At 38.5% G+C, this 22,464-nt stretch overlaps 1 protein-coding gene and 1 pseudogene across 13 annotated transcripts in view; one reads left to right on the top strand and one right to left on the bottom strand.

The window, feature by feature from the left end:
• The window catches only part of NUP153 (nucleoporin 153), a 92,320-nt gene that overhangs the window by 48,562 nt on the left and 21,294 nt on the right, over positions 1 to 22,464 (bottom strand). For 10 of the 13 annotated variants that reach the window (XM_060614730.3, XM_060614736.3, XM_060614724.3 and 7 more), the window contains 4 exons: positions 13,815 to 14,040; positions 1,766 to 2,014; positions 1,489 to 1,628; positions 1,279 to 1,407 (listed from right to left, as the gene is read on the bottom strand). In XM_060614730.3, coding sequence (XP_060470713.1) covers positions 1,279 to 1,407; positions 1,489 to 1,628; positions 1,766 to 2,014; positions 13,815 to 14,040 — 744 coding nt within the window. Of the gene's footprint in view, positions 1 to 1,278; positions 1,408 to 1,488; positions 1,629 to 1,765; positions 2,015 to 6,517; positions 6,782 to 13,814; positions 14,041 to 15,264; positions 15,490 to 22,464 lie in introns of those variants that run through there. The other 3 variants (XM_060614731.3, XM_060614735.3, XM_060614734.3) reach the window with 3 other exon arrangements.
• On the top strand, positions 14,690 to 15,101 carry LOC132666700 (large ribosomal subunit protein eL31 pseudogene; annotated as a pseudogene).

Below are 22,464 nucleotides of genomic sequence, written 5' to 3'. Positions count from 1 at the left end.
AAACTGATTAATAAGAAAGCGACCCCATTTAAAAATGGGCAGAAGATTTGAATAGATATTTCACCAAAGAAGACACTTCTATGGCAAACAGGCACATGAAAAGATGCTCAATTTCACAAATAAAAGCCACGGTGGTGTGGAGATACCACAACATGCCTATTAGAATGGCTAAAATAAGGAGCGCCTGGGTGGCTCAGTCGGTTAAGCATCCGACTTCAGCTCAGGTCACGATCTCACGGTCCGCGAGTTCGAGCCCCACGTCGGGCTCTGGGCTGATGGCTCAGAGCCTGGAGCCTGCTTCCGATTCTGTGTCTCCCTCTCTCTCTGCCCCTCCCCTGTTCATGGTCTGTCTCTCTCTGTCTCAAAAATAAATAAAAAACATTAAAAAAAAAAATTAAAAAAAAAAAAGAATGGCTAAAATAAAACAATGAAAAACTGATGACAAGTGCTGGCGAGAACACTCTTCCATTACTTTGCTGAGAAAACAGCATTACTTTGCTGTGGAGAACAGTTTGGCAATTTATTAGAAAGTTAAATGTATACTTACTATAAGACCCAGCAGCCAACTTCTGGGTGTTTACCCAAGAGAAATGGAAATTAATGTTCACATAACACGCTTATAACCACTTATTCACAACTGTTCCAAATCACATCAAACCCAAGTGTCCTTTCAGTAGTGAATGGATAGGATAAACAAGTTACAACTCAACAATAAAAGGAACTACTGATATGTGCAAAAATAAAGATCCATTCCAGATGCATTATGCTAAGTACAAGAGGCCAGATTCAAAGGCTAGATGCTATATGGATTAAATTTAAATGACATTCTGGAAAAATCAAAACTACAGGGAAAGAAAGCAGATCAGTGGTTGCCAGAGGGTAGAGGTAGGAAGAGGGGTTGACAACAGAGAGGCACAAGGTAACAATTTGCTGTGATGGAAATGTTTATTCAATGCTTTGATTGCAGAGTGCATACACAACTGTATGTATTCTGTTAAAATGCAAATACTCTAAGAAGGGTAAATTTTACTATACATAATTTACACCTCAATTTTTTTAAAAAAGGAATTAATCATCACACTTCCTAAAACACAGACGCACATAACATGCTCACAAGTGTAATGAATAAATATTCACTTAAGTCGAATACAACGTTCAGATAGTCCCTAAATGAAAACGGTATCGTTTTACCAAAAAATAACCAAACCAAAACTCCATTGGAGTGCCGTTAATTACTTGACAATTTTTAACATTATCAGTCCTCCTATTCAAACCAACCTGATACGGTGTGTTTCGGAGTTTCAGTTGTCTTGCAGCAGCTGCTGCCCCACCGTACATTGTTTTTCCAGGATAAAAAGGAGAATCTCCAAGCTGACTTGTTTTAAGGATTGAAGAATTCCCAAGTGACTGCACAGAAACAAAATGATAAATTATGAGCAATAAACACTCAAAACAAATGTGATTGAATCCAATCTTACTAGTACTCACAGGGGAAAGTGTTCCAAAGGCAGACAAGTTGAATGCTGGTTTTTTTGAGCTGGTGGCAGTGTGCTGTGAGAGTGAATGAGTACGTTCAGCCTCTGGGGACCACAGAGGTGGCACTGAAGTGTTCTTTGTAACAGCTATATCTGAAACAAAAATATGTAATGCATAGTTAGAGCACTAATTACAAGGCCCTCAATTTTTATAAACAGAAAATGAAAATTAGAAGTAAGAAAAAACCTATCCCATGAAATTTAACTTTACTACCAAACACCAAGAATACCTTTATCAGAAGCTCTTGAAGAAAAACCACTGGTAGTTGAGATGTTATCATCATCATGTTGAGAGGTAGAATCTTTAATTTCCTTTACAAGGGAAAATCCAGAACTGCCAATTGGGAATGCCGAGGATGTGGAGGGCTGACAGTGTAGTGCAGGAGATTCCAACACGGAGAAATTCATATGGCTCCGATGAAGAGAAGGCCTTGTTAATACATCTGGGTAATTTGAAGAAGTACTAGTTGTTGAGGGTTCTTTAAAGAGTAAAAAAACAAAAAAACAAAAAAACAAAAAGGCATTAGTATTATGAATATACAGCTTAGAAAAAGCAATACAGTATCACAACAAAATGGTTTTTGAGAAAACATACTATATAACATCGCTTCAATTCAAGCCACTGAAGCCTCCCATAAGCTCAGTTTAAGCTATTCTTTACTCAAAAAAGGTTTCATCTAGCTGCAATGAATTTACTTAACCTAGTATCAAACTATGTATGTTTCAGGGGTCACATGCAATTTCTAAAAGTGCATGGCTCTTTATTGATATTGATGCTTGAATTGCTACTATAAAACCCGCTCATGAAAAGTAAAAGAAGCTGTATAAGTCATAGCAACCACTACTAAAATTGTAGATCTCCCAGATATTTTATATACAGACATAAATCGTTTCTCTAATTATATAATCATGCTATGCATCCAGTTCTATGACCTGCTTTTTCATTTACCAATTTTGTCTCTACATACAGAGCATTCCCTTTAAAGACCACATTGTATGTTATCATGCTAATTGACGCGAATTATTTTGTGATTATTTTCCCAATGTTCCATCGAACATCTATGCACTGATATCTGCATACTCTTAAGAGTATTCTTTTGGATTAATCCATGGTTCTCTAAGAATAGAAGCACAAAGAGAAATAATTTAAAAAATACTTTTAAGCTTCCCACAAAAATATCTGATTCTGTAAGTCTGAAGTTAGGCCCATAAAGCTGCCTGATGTACCCTGAGAATCAATGGGATAAACAATTATATGGAATTGCTCTGCAGGACTCAATCAGAGTATGCTCATTTTTGCTTATGAAACATACCGCAATCCTAGCAGTTATACTCCCACAAATAGCAAATGACAATGTACATTTCCACCATACTCTCTAACACTGGATATTAACCTTTTCTGATTTCTATCAATCTATCAAATGGCACCATTATTTTATTTGCATTTATTTAAATGAGAGGGATAGTGCGTCCTTCCCTATATTCATTGTTCATTTACACTTCTATTAATTGCTTACTGATATAGTAATTTTTTAATGTTTATTTATCTTGAGAGCGTGCACACCAGTGGAGGAGGAGCAGAAAAAGAGGAGACAGACAATCCCAGGCAGGCTCTGTGCTGTCAGCACAAAGCCCAATGTGGAGCTCAAACCCATGACCTGTTAGATTATGACTTGAGCTAAAATCAAGAGTTGGACACTTAACCAACTGAGCCACCCAGGCGCCCCAATAAAAGCTAATCTTTGATCAGTAAGATACTGCAATATGACCTGAAATATTACAACTATTTTTCACTGTTGGCTGAACCTATTCATTTTGTTGATGTTATTTTTTGCAGTACAGAAAATAATTTGTTTACAAGGTTTGTAAACCTTGTAACCTTTGTTTACTTTTGTAAACTTTGTTTACAAAGGCATTTACCATTCCAAGACTGTAAGAAATAAAAAATTTTACTGATTTTTTGGTACTGCACTGTTATTTTTATTTCAATATAATATTTAATCTTGAATCCATCTGGAGTCAGTTATGATATAGTAGTGAAGGAATGATTCAGCTTCATTGTTTCCCAAATGGTTAGTCTGTTTACATTCTAAAATAACCTTCTTTTTTTTGTTGTTGTTTATTTTTGAGAGAGAGAGAGAGAGAGACAGAGAGAGAGGGCGCGCGCGTGCAGGGGAGAGGCAAAGAGAGAGGGAGACAGAATCGGAAGCAGGCTCCAGGCTCCAAACTGTCAGCACAGAGCCCGATGCGGGGCTTGAACTCACAAGCCATTAGATCATGACCTAAGCCGAAGTCAGATGCTTAACCTACTGAGCCACCCCTAAAATAACCTTAAATAAGCTACCTTATAATCACGGAGAAGCCACCACTACCACATAATAAATCCCGAAAGGTTTTTCACCCTCTTCCCCAGTGATGTATCTGAACAATAATGTTTTACCCACTACAACTTTAGAACACATTTAGTAACTGTAAAAGTTACTCCAACCCACCCCCACATTCCCCTTATTCTTTTTCAGAATTTCTCTACTCATCTTCAGGTGTATTTTCAAAAACCTTTAAAATCATTTGTCAAGTTTCCAAGACTCTCAATTAGGCTGGAATGTCTGGGCCTCCAGACTAGTGCTTCTGCTATAATTTAAATAATTATAAAACTGAACAGAATAGGAGCTATCTTTCAAACAACAGAAAACGGCACAAGAAAACTCAAAAAGTGAACCCTATCACTACCCAGCTCTCTACCTAGGTATGTTTTCGGACCTGGAAGAAAGAGCTGGAGTCCAAGCAGAACACAGCAGGCAGAAATCAGAATTAAGGGCACTGGACAGTAGAAAACTGCAGGGAAGGGCCTCCAGAAGTCCACATGGGTGTGTCCAGAGAGTGAATGGGCTTTCCATGCACAGAGTGAGACCATATAAGGCTTACCAAGTATGAGCTACCACAGAGTTGAGGAAACAAGTCACTAGGAAGCGAGCAATGCTAGGGGGCAAGAAGCAGTGTGGAGGACACAGGAGCCACAGGGTTGCCAGAACTTAGAGATCCCATAAACACCTCCTTAAATCCCTGGCATTCAACCGAGATGTTGGAAAAGCTTCCCCTTGAGACAAAGGATCATGTCCTAGAACAACATGTCCTATGTTCTAGGACATAGGTTAGACTCAACCTAAAAAGCCACAAGAGAAACAGTTTGGAGGCTAAGTCCTATCACTTTAGGGAATTTAAGAAATCTTGGACCCTCCACAGATGCACAATTAACAAAACATAAAACTAAGTTTACAAAGTTCAAAATGATCAGTAACAACTGCCTGCTCAAACAACAATCAATACTCCTCAGTGGAAGATAACAGCATCCCAAATCTCTACATGTATTTTTCAAAATGACATATATAAGAAAAATGTGATCAACAGTGCAGAAAAAAGTCAACTGGAATTAAACATGAGATAGATGATGCAATTAAAGGCTTTAAAAATAAGTATTTTAGCTATGTTCAAAGTTCCTAACAGACTCATTAAAATGATTTGATTTGGATCACACTAAAGTTAAAAGATTTTAAAAAGGAAGGGATACCATGCCCAGCATTGTTTTCCTACTGACTTTTTTCGTTCAGCTCTCCTTTATGTTCCTCAGCGGAACAAAAGAATTTCTTCTAGAGTGCCATACACTTCTGAAGTTTATTTCTATGTTTTTGTTGTTTGATATTGTAAGTAGGATTCTTTCTTCCTTCATACTTTCTGTTTACTGCTTAAATAAGTTACTGGGGTTTTGTTTTTTGTTTTTCTATATTAACTTTGTGACTAATTTCTACAAATCTCTTATTCTAAACAGTTGTTTGTTTTTTTTCCCCATCAATTGGCTCTCTTGGGTTTTCTGGGTATTATTTTGCTTCCTTCTTACCAATACTTACATGTATACATACATCCTCTTACCTAATTACATCTTTAACATCCAGAAGTGGTGATGATGGGATTCCATTTTATACCTGACTTTAATGGGAATGTTTCTAATGCTTCACCATTACAGGTGATTCTGGCCTTTGGATGACTAACATGTTAAGCAAGCTCTAAATGAAATAAACAATTCTAAATAAAATACATAGCAAATACCTATTAATTATCTACCAGAAAGAAAATAATTACAAGACTTCCACTATATAAATATGCTAACTTATATTAATAATTCCCTCATGATAAACGATTCCTTACATCCCAAGATCAACTCTCCCTAGTGAGTAAGAAGATTCTATTTTTTAACGTGCTGCTGGATTGTATTTGATGCTCTGTAATTTTCTTCCTCAAAGTCTGTCTTCAAAAATACTTAACAGCATAAGCAATAGAAAACAATTCCACACTATTTAGTTTCAAAGTACTATTATACAAAAAATAAGATTCAGATAAAAACACTTAACTAGAACTGGAAGGAAACATCAACATAATAAAAGCCGTATATGAAAAACTCACAGCTAACATCAAACCCAATGGTGAAAGACAGATTTTCCTCTAACATCAAGAACAAGACAGGGATACCTGCTTTCCCCACTTTTATTTAACCCAGTATTGCAAGCTCTAGCCAGAACAGTTAAGGCAAGAAGAAAGGCATCCAAAGTTGGAAAGGAAGAAATAAAATAGCTCTATTTACAAATGATATACCTTGTATGTAGAAACCCCTAAATATTACACACACACACACACACACTCATTGGAATAAATTAATTCAGCAAAGTAGGAGGTTACAAAATAAGCACACAAAAATGAGCTGTGTTTCTATACACTAACAATGCACATTTTGGAAAGCAGATTAAGGAAACAATTCCATTAACAGCATCAGAAAAAAACAAAACACTTAGAAATTAACCAAGAAAGTGAAAGACTTGAACAATGAGAACTATAAAACACTGCTGAAAGAAATTTAAGAAGACATAAATGGAAAGACATCCCAGGGGGCTTGGCTGGCTCAATGGGTCCAACTTCGGATTTCAGCTCACCTCATGATCTCATGGTTCAGGAGATCAAGCCCCATGTCAGACTCCACGCTGTCAGCGTGGGATTCTCTCTCCTCTCTGTCTCTGCCCCTCCCTTGCTCATGCTCACATGCACACGCTCTCTCAAAATAAATAAACTTTAAAAAAAATGTCTTCAGTAAGGTGGGTGGTTTCAGGATCACCATACAAAAACCAACAGCTTTCCTCTAAATCAGCAACAGTTGGACAAATGGCATTTGTATTTTCTATTTCTAATTTGTATTTTACAATAGCAACAGAACCTGTAAAAAGAACAGAACAGACTTATTTAATACCTGTTCCTGAGTGAGAATATTCTTCCTCCCAGCACCCCCCCCCAATATAATTTCGATCTGTTCAGTTGAAGTGTAGTTGACACACAGTGTTACATTAGTCCCAAGTGTACAACATAGTGATTCCACAGCTCTGTATGTTACCATGACGAGCATGCTTGGGATTCTCTCTTTCCCGCTCTCTTTGCCCCTCCCCTGCTTGTGCTCAGGTACACATGCTCTCTCACACAATAAACTTAAAAAAAAAAAAGAAAGACATCCCATGTTTTTACACCGAAGAAACTAATATTGTTAACATGTCAATACTACCCAAAGCAATCTGCTGGTTCAATACAATGCCTTTCAAAAACCCAATGACGTTTTCTCAAAAATAGAAAAATCCATCCTAAAACTCTTATGGAATCTTCAAGGGCCCTTAATAGCCAAAATAATCTTGAAAGGAACAACAAAGTTGTCAGTTTCACACTTCCTGATTTCAAAACATATCACAAAAAAGTAATCAAAAGTGTGGTACCAGCACAAAGACAGACATGTAGACCAATGGAAGAGAACAGAGAGCCCAGAAATAAACCCTTACATACATGGTCAAATGATTTTCCACAAAGGTGCCAAGACTACTCAATGGGAAAAGGACAATCTCATCAACAAATGGTTCTGGGACAACTGGAGAGACACATGCAAAAAGAATGGAAGTGGACCCTTACATCATATACAAAAATTAACTCAAAATGGATTAAAGACCTAAAAAGCAAGACCCAGAACTATAAAACTAGAAGAAATCAGAAGCGAAAAAGCTTCATGACATTGGTCTTCACAATGATTTCCTGGATCTGACAGGCAACAAAAGAAAAACAGACATGTGGGACTATATTAAACTTAAAAACTTCTGTGCACTAAAAGACACAATCAACAGACTGAACAGGCAACTTACAGAATGGTAGAAAATATTTGCCAATCATATATAAGAGGTTAATATCCAGAATATATAAATATGAACTCCTACAACAAAAAAATCAAATAATCTGATTAAAACCCGGGCAAAGAACTTGAAGAGATGTTTCTTCAAAGATGATCTACAAATGGCCCAACAAGCATATGAAAAGATGCTCTCAGCATTAAAAATCACAGGAGAAATACAAATCAAACCACAATGAGATCCACTCACACCCACGAAGACAGCTACTATCAGAACAACAAAATAAACATTGGCAAGAACATGGAAGAAGTGGAACCCCTGTGCACTACTGGTAGGAAATGTAAAATGACACAGCCGCTGTGGAAAGCACTTTGGCAGTTCTTCCAAAAAAAAAAAAAATAGAATTCCCATATGCCCCAGCCAATTCCACTTCTGGGTATATACCTAAAAGAACTGAAAGCAGGGTCTCAAAGAGATCTCTACAAGCATGTTCCTAACAATAGTATTTACAATAGCTTAAGGGCTGAAAGAACCAAAGTATCCATCAACAAATGAATAAATGGGGTATATATGTATAATGGAATATTATTCAGCCCTAAAAAGGGAATATATTCTGATACATGGTATAATGTGGATGAACCCTGAAGACATGGTAAGTGAAATAAGCCAGTCCACAAAAGGACAAAAACATAGGATTCTACTCATAGGAGATCTCTCTCTCTCTCTCTCTCTCTCTCTCTCTCTCTCTCTCTCCCCCTCCCCCACCCCTCCCCAAATCACACGCACACACGCTCTTTCAAAATAAACAACTTTTAAAAATCACTATTCATGGAACATATTTTTAAAATTTAATAGAATACTTAAATTGCTTCATATGTAATAATTCTTTATCAAGCTCACTCAAATTAAGAGAGATACTGGCTGGAGTTTGAAAATCTACTACTACTGACATTTAAACCTATAGGCATTTAAACACTATACTATTTTAATTTTTCTGCACTTAGGACGCACATATGTATAAGATGAAATGGTTGTTCGAATACAAAGTATTCTAATTTTGTAGTATATTTTAAAACAAAAGGACAATTTTCTAGCTATTGGCAGACATCTGTTAAATATAGTCTGTATAGACACTATAATGGAAAAAGAAAACTACTGTGATGTACTTCTACTTGAAGGTAGGATGCTAACAGCAATGCTACTTTTTTAATACTTACAGAGCTTCTTTACCCCCAAAACCAGGACCAATAAAGAACAGTCTGGGATAATAAGACTAAACAAGGCCATGTCGTCTACAGACTTACATCACTCACAAATGCCCAGTGTCTAAGAGTGTATCTATCATCACATGGCATTAATTAGACAAAGTAGTCTACAACTTTGAGTCTACTGCCGACTCATATGCTAGATATGCCACTGCGGGGCCTTTCAGAGGCCTGAGTTCTTACTGACTCAATGAAACATGCACGTTATTTCAGATTCTCACTGATCCATCCCACTAACCTAGCAGAAGAAACCCAAACACCCAAAGACTCACCATCATTAAGACAGTCAATACAAGGGGCACCTGGATGGCTCAGTTAAGCGTCAGACTCTTGATTTCGGCTCAGGTCATGATCTCACAGTCATGGGATCAAGTCCCACATCGGGCTCTGTGCTGGGCATGAAGCCTGCTTAAGATCCTCTCTCTCCCTCTCTCTCTCTCTGCCCCTCTCCCCATGTCTTTTTATTTGTAAGTAAATAAATAGATAGATAGATAAATAGATAAGACAGTCAACACAAGGAAGTACACAGGCATAAGGCCGCAGACAACAGATTTTAAATGGGCCACAGATTCTAGAGCTGTTCTTACTGCACTGTGCTATTTGAGGAATGTACAATACTCTCCAGCTCCAGTTACTATTAATATGGAAGTTACACTGGTATAATTAATATTAAGTAAACAACATTCAGGACTGTTATATCGAAATTATTTTAAGCTTTTGATAATTTGACATCACTTTAAGAACAGACATGTCTAAGTTGTTTTTTGAGAATGCATTGTCAAATTTAATTTTTTTTTTTCAACGTTTTTTATTTATTTTGGGGACAGAGAGAGACAGAGCATGAATGGGGGAGGGGCAGAGAGAGAGGGAGACACAGAATCGGAAACAGGCTCCAGGCTCTGAGCCATCAGCCCAGAGCCCGACGCGGGGCTCGAACTCACGGACCGCGAGATCGTGACCTGGCTGAAGTCGGACGCTTAACCGACTGCGCCACCCAGGCGCCCCAGAGAATGCATTGTCAAATTTAAGTGTAACGTTTCAGAGTAAACAAATGGAATTGTTTTATCTAGTAAGATCTATATTCATCACACTGAGGAGTTATCAGTGGGACTTTAAGTCACACATTATGTGATTACAAGTACTGAATGCAACACTGTGAGAAGAGAACTGTCCGGAACGAACAAAATTCAAGATAGGAGCAGGATTCAGATCTAAGATAAGAATGAGGTGGGAAATACTATCAAGTTCCTGAAATTAGTATCTAAAAGCTGCTCACAATTTGCTTCTGCACAATTAGAGGAGTTAGGGTAGGAAAGTGGGTGAATTAGTGTGGGAACAGAGAAAACAAGATCAGCCATAGTTGGCTGTCTTCAAAGATGGGTAATGGGTACACAGGTGTTCTTTGCAGTAGTCTCCTTATTATGCAGTTTGAAATCTTCCATAGTAATGTAAGTTTAGAAGTTACTCACAAAGGTCTACGTGTACCATACACGTAACATAAAAACTACCATATGAACTTCTTAACATAATAAAATCTGAGTTACAACTGACCTTGGCAAACCACTGAATAAATCCCATTAATGAAAAATACAAACACAGACAAAAAAGAACTGTACAGATGTAAAATGAGAAACACTATCTCACACCTGAACTAAATTAATTCTTCAAGTTAGTTAATCCTCATAAGCATGGTCATTAGGATGGAAAAGAGAGTGTCTATCACTGTGGATATAGGCTAGGGAACACAGAAGTCTATAATGAAAAAAGAGAAGCTGGGGTTCCCTTCAATGTCCAGGGGGAAAAATGAAATAGCAGCACTCAGCTTAGACCTACTAGGTAAAGCCTCAAGGTTGTTGTTGGTAATAATAGATTTGAAAGAAATCTGTCTAGGTGTAGATACTAAAACTTCCTAAGTTATTCTAATAAAAATAAGCAAACATTTAAAAATTAAGCCAAATCAAGTATTACTAAGAAAATTTAGATACGTCATTTCTCCACAGTGAGAATCATTCTTACAGGCCCATTTCACTCTCACTAGGTTTCACTACAAGCATACCAGGCAGGAAAATACATTACTACAACCACCTAAATTAATAGGCCATACACACCAATTGTTTAGGCAATACAAGACTTTAACACAGAGTTAGAAAACTTTTATAATTATAAATAAGTTAAAACATGTTAACGAAAGAAAAATCTATATACAGAAAGAAATATATACAAAGAGATAAACTGGACTTCAACAAAATTAAAAACTTTTGTGCTTCAAAGGACACCATCAAAGGGCGCCTGGGTGGCTCAGTTGGTTGAATGTCTGACTCTTCATTTTGGCTCGGGTCATCATCTCGGTTTGTGAGTTTGAGCCCCGCACTGGGCTCTGTGCTGACAGTACGCAGCCTGCTTGGGATGCTCTCTATCTCTGCCCCCTCCCCTGCTCACCGCTCTCTCTCTCTCTCAAAATAAATAAATAAACTTAAAAGATATAAAAAAAAAAAAAAAAAAAAAAAAAAAGGACACCATCAAGAAAGTAAGACAATCCACAGAATGGGGGAAAATATTTGCAAATCCTACACTGATAAGGGACTTATATCCAGAATACGTAAGACCTCTTCTCAATCAACAACCGAAAGACAAAGAGCCCAATTAAAAATGGAAAAGGGGGGTGTGAACAGCCATTTCTCCAAAGATACACAAACAGCCAATGAGCACATGGTAAGATGCTCAGTATTGTCAGCACAGAAATGCAAATCAAAACCACTGTGAGATTATCACTTCAACCTACTAGAAGAGATGTAATAAAAAAATTAAAGGGGTGCCTGCCGGCTCGGTCAGAAGAGCATGCGGCTCTTGATCTCAGGGTCGTGAGTTCAAGCACCACGTTGGGTGCAGAGATTACTAAGAAATAAACTTCTGGGGTGCCAGGGTGGCTCAACTGGTTGAACATCTGACTCTTGATTTCAGCGCAGGTCATGATCTCAAGGTTCGTGAGTTGGAGTCCAATGTCAGGCTCTGTGCTGACAGCATGGAGCCTGCTCTCTCTCTCTGCCACACCCTCCCCTGCTGGTGTGCGCATGCGCTCTAAATAAACATTTTCTTTAATAAATAAATAAACTTAAAAAAAATTAAAAATGGAAAGTAAGTATTGGCGAGGGCGTAAAGAAACTGGAATCTTCATATACTGTGGGTGGGAAGGTAAGATGGTATGGCCACTTTGGAAAACAATTATTCCTCAAAACGTTAAAATTACCATATGACCCAGCAATTCTACTCCTACGTGTACACCCAAGAGAAAACAGCCACACAAAAACTTGCACATGAATGTTCATGGCAGCAATACTCATAATATTCAAAAAGTGGAAATAACCCAAATGTCCATTAACTGAGTGGATACACAAAATAATCCACACCACAGAATATTGCCTGGCAATAAAATGGAATAAAGTTCTGACACACACTGTGACACAGATGAACCTTGAAAAACATGCTGAGTGAAGTAATCCAGACACATAGGACCACATATTCAAGGACTCCATTTATATGAAATGACCAGTACAGGCAAATCTATAGAGACAGATCAGTGGTTGTCTGGGATGGACAGTGACTATTCATGAGAATAGATTTTTTGGGAGAGAAGTGGGGGTGAGAGGGATGGTGAGGAAAATGTCCTAAAACTGACTGTGGTGATAGCTGAAAAACTGCGAATATATTTAAAACCACTGAATTGTACACTTTTTTTTAATGTTTATTTATTTTTGAGAGACAGAGAGAGCACAAGTGGAGTAGGGGCAGAGACAGACGAGTCAGAGTCCAAAGCCAGCACCGGGCTCCGAGCTGTCAGCACAGAGCCCAATGCAGCGCTCGAACTCACGAGCTATGAGATCATGACCTGAGCCTTAGTTGGACACTTAACCAACAGAGCCACCCAGGCACCGCCCCCAGGGTTTTTGAGTACACTTGACAACAATATTACGTCAGTTTCAGGTATATAATATAGCGGTTCAACAAGTTTATACTTTATGCTATGCCCACATGTGTAGCTACCATCTGTCAACACACAACTCTATCCCACTATCACTGACTGTACTCCTTAGGCTGTGCCCTTTATTCCCATGACTTATTCCATAACTAGAAGCCTGTTATCTCCCACTCCCCTTCCCCCCTTGTGCCCATTCCCCCAATTCCCCTCTCCTCTGGCAACCATCAGCTTCTTCTCTGTATTTATAGTTCTGATTCTGTTTTCTGTTTGTTTATGCATTTGTTTTTTTAGACTCCACATGAATGAGATCATTCGACGTTTGTCCTTCTCATTTCTCTGACTTATTTCACTTAGCATAATACCCTTTAGGTCCATCCATGTTTTTGCAAATGGCACGATCCCCTCTTGTTTATAGTTGCTTACTATCCCTGAGCGTGTGTGTGTGTGTGTGTGCATGTGTGTATTCCACATCTTCCTCACCCATCATCTATCTTAATACCAGGACCTATTCTAATGGTTTCACATTTACTTTTTTCAAACCAATTTATGAAGATACTGAGAGAAAACAGATTCTCTTGTCCGAAGCCACAGGACAGTCTGTAAAATTCAAACTCCAAATCTAACACCAGAGACTGCACTCTTAAATGATTTATCAGCCTCCCTTAATAAACAAAAAGCTGGTAAGTGACTCATTTGAACCTGATCATCACCCTCCTCCTACATGGTTTATGTACTACCCAATTAGATTTACCACAGCCAAGTAATATAAAGATATTTAAAATTAAGGCATGAAAACCTATCACTCATAACAAAATATTCACATTCTGTGTACCTTCTGTATTACTGACTGTGGGCTCGGGAGTGATTCTCCCATCATGAATATTAGAGCTCTCCTCATCGGCATATATCAGATGATCATCTTCTCTATTTTCCGGCCACTGTGGTACCTCTCTTGTGTCTGTTGAGCAGCTGCACACATCTTCATTCTTGTTGAAGTATCTTTGTAGCCATCCTGGCACAATATTCTTAACAGATTCTGTAACCCTGCTAAGAATGCCCTGTTGGAGGGAGAAATACATAAGGCAGTTTTAGAAATTTATCTTTCCACATTAGTACTTACACAAAGCCCTACCAAGCAAAACACAACTACTTCCAAAGTTTCCTAAAGTTCAGACACTTGAGTTACGCCAAAATAATGGTATTTTACAATTCTACAGACATTAAGAAATTCCTATTTTTTTCTTTCTTCCATACCCATGAATCAATAACTGCCCCCAAAAGGCCTTATCATTCTAATCTTTAAAAAAAACTCCAACAGGCAGGGTACCCGGGTGGCTCAGCTGGTTAAGCACCTGACTCTGGATTTCGACTTAGGTAATGATCTCACAGTTTGTGAGATCGAGCCCTACATCGGGCTCTGCACTGACAGTACAGAGCCTGCTTGGGATTTCTCTCTCTGCCCCTCCCCTGCTTGCTCACTCTCTCTCTCTCTCTCTCTCTCTCTCTCAAAATAAACACTTAAAAAAATACTTTATTAAAAAAATACAATTAAAAAAAACTCCCAACAGGCCATCAAATAAGCCCATACATTTCAGATTAAGTAATGAGATAATGCACTAAAATGTTACAATCCCAGCGAAAGGCATCCATTTTGATTCCAGCATATTAAAAGCAGCAACACTTCCTCTCCAAACAGGACCTGGCAGAATGGCTTCCTCAAGGAAGGGTGGCAAAAAGAAGGGCCATTCTGCCATCAAAAAGGTAGTGACCAGAGAATACACCATCAATATTCATAGGAGCATCCATGGAATGAGTTTCAAGAAGTGTGCTCCTTGGGCACTCAGAGATCTGGAAATCTGCCATGAAGGAGATAGGAACTCCAGATGTGTGCACGGACACCAGGGTCAACAAAGGTGTCCGGACCAAAGGAATAAGGAATGTGCCATACCGTATCCATGTGCAGTTGTCCAGAAAACATACCAAGGATGAAGATTCACCAAACAAGCTCAATACACTGGTTATCTATGTACCTGTCACCACTTTCAAAAATCTACACACAGTTAATGTGGATGAGAACTAATCGCTGATTGTCAAATAAAGGTATAAAACTAAAAAAAAAAAAAAAAAGCAACATAAACAATACCTTCAACAGTTTCTGCAATTGTTTTATTGCACATTAAGATAAAAAATTTGAATATAAATATGAGTTTTTTTAAGACAAGGAGGAACATAACTAATCCAACATAGTAAATTGAATAAATAATCTAAGATTTTGGGGGCACCTGGTTGGCTCGGTCGGTAAGCATCTGACTCTTGATTTCAGCTCAGGTCATGATCTCCTGGTTTGTGAGTTCCAACCCTGCGCGGGGCTGTGTCGCTAGTAGCACGGAGCCTGCTTGGGATTCTGTCTCCCTTTCGCTCTGCCCTTCTCCTGTGAGCACACGTGCACGCGCTCTTTCTTTCTCTCAAAAGCAAGTAAGATATTTCTGATGGGAAAATTTTGTTACATCAAAGGTTGTCGGAAGATCTGAGGAATTAACTTTATTATGACAACTTTTAAAGGGAGAAAAAACGTGTGGTATAACAACAGTATTATTAACATTCATTGTAGCTTTGCTATGTACCAGGCCCTGTTCTAAGCAGTTTAGACATATTAAATGTAATCCTCACAATAATTTTATGAAGCTGGCATTAATAATGTCACTTTACGGACGAAGAGAGACAGTGTAGTTTAAAGTAACTTACCTAAGGTACAAACAACTACTATGGTTTATCTAGGATAAAGTGAAAGGATGGGCTTTGGGATTGATAGGACCTAGGATAAAATTTGAGTACTTCCCGGTACTTTAATTTACTCTAGGTAAAATAACAATAATACCCTTCCTACTCTTACCTGAGAGAGAATTATAATGAAAATCAAATGAAATAAAGTGAAAGTACTTCACAATTTACAAAATATAACAGAAATATATACTGATAATTTTATTACTAATGAGGAAGAAAAAGCCAGCAGAAACAAACTGGGGTGAGATAACCAATTTTAGGCAACAATTTCCTTCATAAAGTACCATTTGTGGGGCTTCAGGGAAAGAATCACAGGAGGAAAAACATGAATTGGCAGGTACAAAAAACAATAGTTAAAAATCACGGCAGAATAGATAAATCTACTCTGAAAGCTAACCCAAGACAAAGAGGCCTTGAAAAATCCTGTCAACAGAAAAGACTGATACAGGCACTTGAACAATATTTTCTCTACTGTATGAAAAGTATAGCTAACCACTGGGAAATATGTAATTATTTTTCCATGTATTCTCCAAACAGAAATTTTGAACCACTCTACAACAATGTAAGCTCTCTAGTAACACATGAAGCCAACAGTCCTATAAAATACTCACTACTGGAAACACAGATTCACTGTTCCCCTTCTCAGTACTGTAACTCAGTATTAGTTATTCAGAAGGATTATCTATCTACATCCAGGATTTAGCATTTATAAAAATATACATAATATTTATTATTTTACTTATTACCTATACTTAAATATTTATTTACCACCTCCCTACATATTTCAAAAGATCTGAAGAGGCTTACAAAATATAAACATAACACTGTTTAAATAAGACTTGAAAAAAGACACATACTTGATAGAAGCAGTAAGTTACCTGAAGCAGTGATAGCAAGAATTTAATGTAGAATAAATTTTTTGTGAATTTCTAAGGTGTTAGGCTACTAAAAATACCAGAGATCCTCTGTGATCCCTACTCACTTAGGGAGGCAAGCACAGGGGCACCTGGATGGTTCAGCTCATTAAGCATACAACTTCGGCTCGGGGTGTGATCCCACGGTTCGCGAGTTCAAGCCCCGAGTTGGGCTCTATGCTGACCGTGCCCCAAGCCTGCTTGGGATTCTCATTCTCTCTCTCTCTCTCTCTCTGCCCCCCCCCCACACACACTCACTCACTCTCTCTGTCCTCCCCACTCTCTCTCTCTCAAGATAAATGAAAATTTTATTTAAAAGAAAGTACAGAACAGCAACATTACACCATCATTCGCCGAAGGTCACTTTTGCGGCAGCATTAGGTATTGTGGAGAATAATCAAACAAAACTGAACAGTCAAAATGGATAAAATAAATCTCATTCACTAAAGCTCTTAAAGTTTGCTTAGATCCTTCTCTTTTTCTAAATCAAAATTTAACCAATGTGTCTGGTCACAGCCCACAGCAGCGTTAGTGTAAGAACATTACAGTGAGAGAGGGCTTACTGATGGCACAATGAGGGACGGCACGGAGACCTTGGCAGAAACAAGAAACACAGGTGATAAAACTGACCTGGAACCATTATAAAAAACCAGCATCCCTAACTTCAACATACCGGTGTAGGGTAAATGACCCCTAAGGCAACAAAAAGAATTAAGCTCAGTATACCCTAGCACAGTGGTTCCCAAAGTGTGGTCCCTTTGCCGGTAATCTCAGTGTCACCTCACACCCTGCCCCACAGCCCTACTAAACCGGGCTCACCTGTTTAACAAACCCTCCCAAATGAGTCTAACGTACGCTCAAGTTTGAGAGCCACCATTCTAGTTAGAGAGACTCGGAAATTAGATGCATTTCAAGAAATTACAATACATTTTAGAGAAAAGGTCCCTCTGTAAGAGGGGAATAAAAATTATGTATACTTAACTCCTAACAGTTATCTGGAAAACATATGTATGTGGAGCATAGTCGTACAGTAACTAAGATATATCAGAAGATATTTTAAAATTAATCAGAAAAACAAATCTTACAGTGGACTGTGAACAAAAGGCAGCTTATTTCTAGAACTATTTCCCCAGTCATTCCCCCAACTGTAGCCATGGTTTTTACCTCTTCTATTATTAATGGGTTTTTTTCTATCCATTCATTTCTCCAAAATAAATTCAGCTCTTCCTACACAATACACTCTATCAAATCACAGATTTGATGTTGTACTGGTCTTCACTTGTTCTTCCCTCGCTCATTCTCGATGGGCTGGCCCACCAAACTGGCTTCTGGTAGGAATGGCCCATGAGAGACTAGGGGATACTAGATATCAATGGAATGCAGAGAAGACAATTCTTTCTTGCGCACCCTCTCTGCTCAAGAGCCCCATCTCTAAAACTGCAGCTCCAGCCAGGTGGGCCCCACCCCCTGCACTCCAGGTACACCATTTCTTCCTTAATCCCTCCAGTCCTCGGCAGAGTGGCAGCCTCCCGCTGCTGCTAGTTGCCAGTATTTACTCCTTTAACCGCCCACATATCTCAAAGCAGACTCTTCCTTAAAGATATTTCAGTTGAACATCTGGAGTGAACGAACGGTTTCTTGCAGGGCCCCCTAACTGATAAAGCAGTGCTACTTGTTAATTTTTTTTTTCTAATGAACATGAAAATGAAAAAGTCCATGTAGCCTTAGCAACAAAGGAACACACATACAACAGTCATAATACTCAAAAGTTTAGTCCAATCTTTATCTCTGTAAAATATTTGAGAATGTTATCCAACTTACATAGGTAAATGCACGTGTTATTTTGTTCATTCAATTCATTCAATCGATACTTACTGATGGCACACTACATGTCAGGCAAGGAACAGTGGGGAGCAACAGAAACGAGTTCCTGCTCTCCGAGAACTTAGTAAATATAATAGGAAAACAACATGGTGATTCTGTGCTATGAACAAAAATAAAGCAGCGAAGCAGAAGGGGATAGGTATTTTACATAAGCAAAGACCTAGCCATGCAAACTTCTGGTAAACTACGACAGAGTAAACAAAAAGGGCAAAGTCTTAAATACAGTACTGTCCTTGGCACATGCCTTCTAAGTTTCTGGTAAACTTATTAATAAATACAAAATCTAATAAGCCTTAAATAACTATTAAAAACTTTAAAATTCCTCTTTAATCATATGTGTGTGCATGTGTATGGATGGGAATGTATGTGCAATACTTTGTTCTGTAACTTATACATCTAGTCACTATACAAGGACTAAAACAGTGGATCTCAAATTACAGTCTTCAAACCAGCAGCACTGATGTCACCTTTGAGCAAGTTAGAAATGCAAATGTCTTTTAACAAGCTCCTGAGGTGATTCTCATGCAAATTAAAGTTTGAGAACCAGGGTACTAAAATCACCTAAAACTCAAAGACTGTGTTCCCAATTAAGGCTACGGAAAACATAGCTGGCCAGTAAGTTGAACTACAACATAAAGTTTTACCTAAAAGACCACCCTATTTCCATGATTATCTCATTATGGAATATTATCATACCTTTATACCAATTTTGTAAATATCTACCTTATAATATCAGCTCTGAAAAATCAAACAAGCAGTAAACATAAAAGCCTACCTTTGCATCTGTTTTATTTCCACTTCTTTACAGTTAATAACCAGCTATTAGATATTACAATTTTTAAAAACTGCTAGGAAAAATATAAATCTGATTATGCTCAGAACTGGAAGACTATAAAGAGCTAAGGGACTTTGTCTATCAAACAGACTTGGAGAGATACTTTCCTGACTGGCAATTTTTTTTTTAAGAGTTCTGAAGTACCAGAGGCACCTGGGTGGTTCAGTCAGTTAAGCATCCAACTCTTGGTTTCGGCTCAGGTCATGATCTTACGGTTTGAGTTTGAGGGCCACATCAGGCTGCATCAGGCTCCATGCTGTCGGTGTGGAGCCTGCCTGAGACACACTCTCTCTCTCTCTCTCTCTCTCTCTCTCTCTCTGCGCCCCTCCCCCATTCAGGCACATGCTCTCTCTCAAAATAAATAAACTTCAAAGAAAGTTTTTTTTTTTTTGGACTACTAGATTCTTCAGTCACTAAGTGGAAAACTGAGAAAGGCTGAGGGAAAGAGAAAAGGAGAGAAATAGTTTTCTTATGGAAGAAAAAGCACCTCTGATGCTTTTACTAAAGAAGGTGTACATTTTCAGGAGTTCTTGAGAGAAGATGTTTCAGGTCTTTATGGAAATGTGGCACATCAGCTTCCTATATGGACCTGAAGAAAGACTGCTTTATGATACCAAGAGGAAAAAAACCCGACAGGGAAATAGAGGTACACTGAGTAAAGGTCTACTAAGGAGTGAATATGCAAGTCCTCCTTTACCGGACTAACTTCTAGACTTTCAGAGGCTTCAGTGGTAGGCAAAACTGCCACCATTATACCTGGGTATCGGAAAACCTACAGAAACCTACAGAAAACCTCTGATCCCTCACGTCTGGGACAGTCACCCCTTATATGCACCAACAGTACCCTATACTTCCTTTATGATGGCAATTTGTCTAACAGAATGATAATTAGTCTGTCCATCCACTCCACTAGAGCATCAACTCTGTGAGGACAGACAACAGATCTGTACGGTACACAGATCAGTTGATGCACAGTTTTAATTTATCCACGACTGCGCTGCTCAACCAACCTCTTATGCCCACATAATATTCTGTGAAAAGGGGCGCCTGGGTGGCTCAGTAGGTTAAGCATCCAACCTTGGCTCAGGTCATAATCTTGTGGTTCGTGAGATCAAGCCCCACATCGGTCTCTCTGCTGTCAGCACCAAGCCCACTCCAGATCCTCTGTCTCCCTCTTCCTCTACCCCTCCCCTCTGCCCCCTCTCAAAAATATATAAACATGAAAAAATAGGTATCTTATGACAAGTTGCTAAAAAGGACTTCAGTAATTCTAGAATCCAAAAATAAGTGATACGTTTTCTTGGTGTAATAGTTTCACCTTATTTTTTGGCACAAGAACAGACACTCAGATCAATGGAACAGAATAGAGAACCCAGAAATGGACCCACAAACGTATGGCCAACTAATCTTTGACAAAGCAGGAAAGAATATCCGATGGAATAAAGACAGTCTCTTCAGCAAGTGGTGCTGGGAAAACTGGACAACGACATGCAGAAGAATGAACCTGGACCACTTTCTTACACCATACACAAAAATAAACTCAAAATGGATGAAAGACCTAAATGTAAGACAGGAAGCCATCAAAATCCTCGAGGAGAAAGCAGGCAAAAACCTCTTTGATCTTGGCCGCAGCAACTTCTTACTCAACACGTCTCTGGAGGCAAGGGAAACAAAAGCAAAAATGAACTACTGGGACCTCATCAAAATAACAAGCTCTGCACAGCGAAGGAAACAATCAGCAAAACTAAAAGGCAACCGACAGAATGGGAGAAGAAATTTGGAAAAGACATATCAGATAAAGGGTTAGTATCCAAAATGTATAAAGAACTTCTCAAACTCAACACCCAAAAAACAAATAATCTAGTGAAGAAATGGGCAAAAGACATGAAGAGACACTTCTCCAAAGAAGACATCCAGATGGCCAACCGACACATGAAAAAATGCTCAATGTCACTCATCATCAGGGAAATACAAATCAAAACCACAATGAGATACCACCTTGCACCTGCCAGAATGGCAAACATTAACAACTCAGGCAACAACAGATGTTGGCGAGGATGCGGAGAAAGAGGATCTCCTTTGCACTGTTGGTGGCAATGCAAGCTGGTGCAGCCACTCTGGAAAACAGTGTGGAGGTTCCTCAAAAAACTAAAAATAGAACTACCCTACGACCCAGCAATTGCACTACTAGGTATTTATCCAAGGGATGCAGGTGTGCTGTTTCGAAGGGGCATATGCACCCCCATGTTTACAGCAGCACTATCAACAATAGCCAAAGTATGGAAAGAGCCCAAATGTCCATCGATGGATGAATGGATAAAGAAGATGTGGTATATATACACAACGGAGTATTACTCGGCAATCAAAAAGAATGAAATCTTGCCATTTGCAACTACGTGGATGGAAATGGAGGGTATTATGCTAAGTGAAATCAGTCAGAGAAAGACATATCATATGACTTCATTCACATGAGGACTTTAAGAGACAAAACAGATGAACACAAAGGAAGGGAAACAAAAATAATATAAAAACAGGGAGGGGGACAAAACTGAAGAGACTCCTAAATATGGAAAGCAAACTGAGGGTTACCGGAGGGGTTGTAGGAGGGGGGATGGGCTAAATGGGTACGGAGCACTAAGGAATCTACTCCTGAAATCATTGTTGCACTATATGCTAACTAATTTGTATGTAAATTAAAAAAATAAAATAAAATAAAATAAAAAAAAGAAAATACTATTTTTGTTGCTACACTAGTAGCCCTTCCTCCAAAAAGACAACTTGTGAAGCTAGCCAAGAGTATGGGAAAACTGAACCATCCTCTGGAATGATAAATAACACAAAGCCAATGAAATGAAGAAAAGCAGAAAGGTAGCCAAAGAAAGCAAAATTAATGAAGGGCTTAGAAAAATCAACAGAACAAATGGGGCATTAAAATCTTAAAAATACTCCTTATAACCCTGAAGTGAAGTCTGCACTAGAGAATCATAAGTAATGAACTTGTATCAAGGATTAAAAGAGTGAATCTTTAAATTTGGACTAAACTGACTGAATTTCTTTCTAAGAAC

The sequence above is a fragment of the Panthera onca genome, chromosome B2 (assembly GCF_046562875.1).
Source record: "Panthera onca isolate mPanOnc1 chromosome B2, mPanOnc1 haplotype 2, whole genome shotgun sequence".
In the NCBI taxonomy this organism is placed as follows: Eukaryota; Metazoa; Chordata; class Mammalia; order Carnivora; family Felidae; genus Panthera; species Panthera onca.
This window is presented reverse-complemented; position numbering and strand designations above follow the sequence as displayed.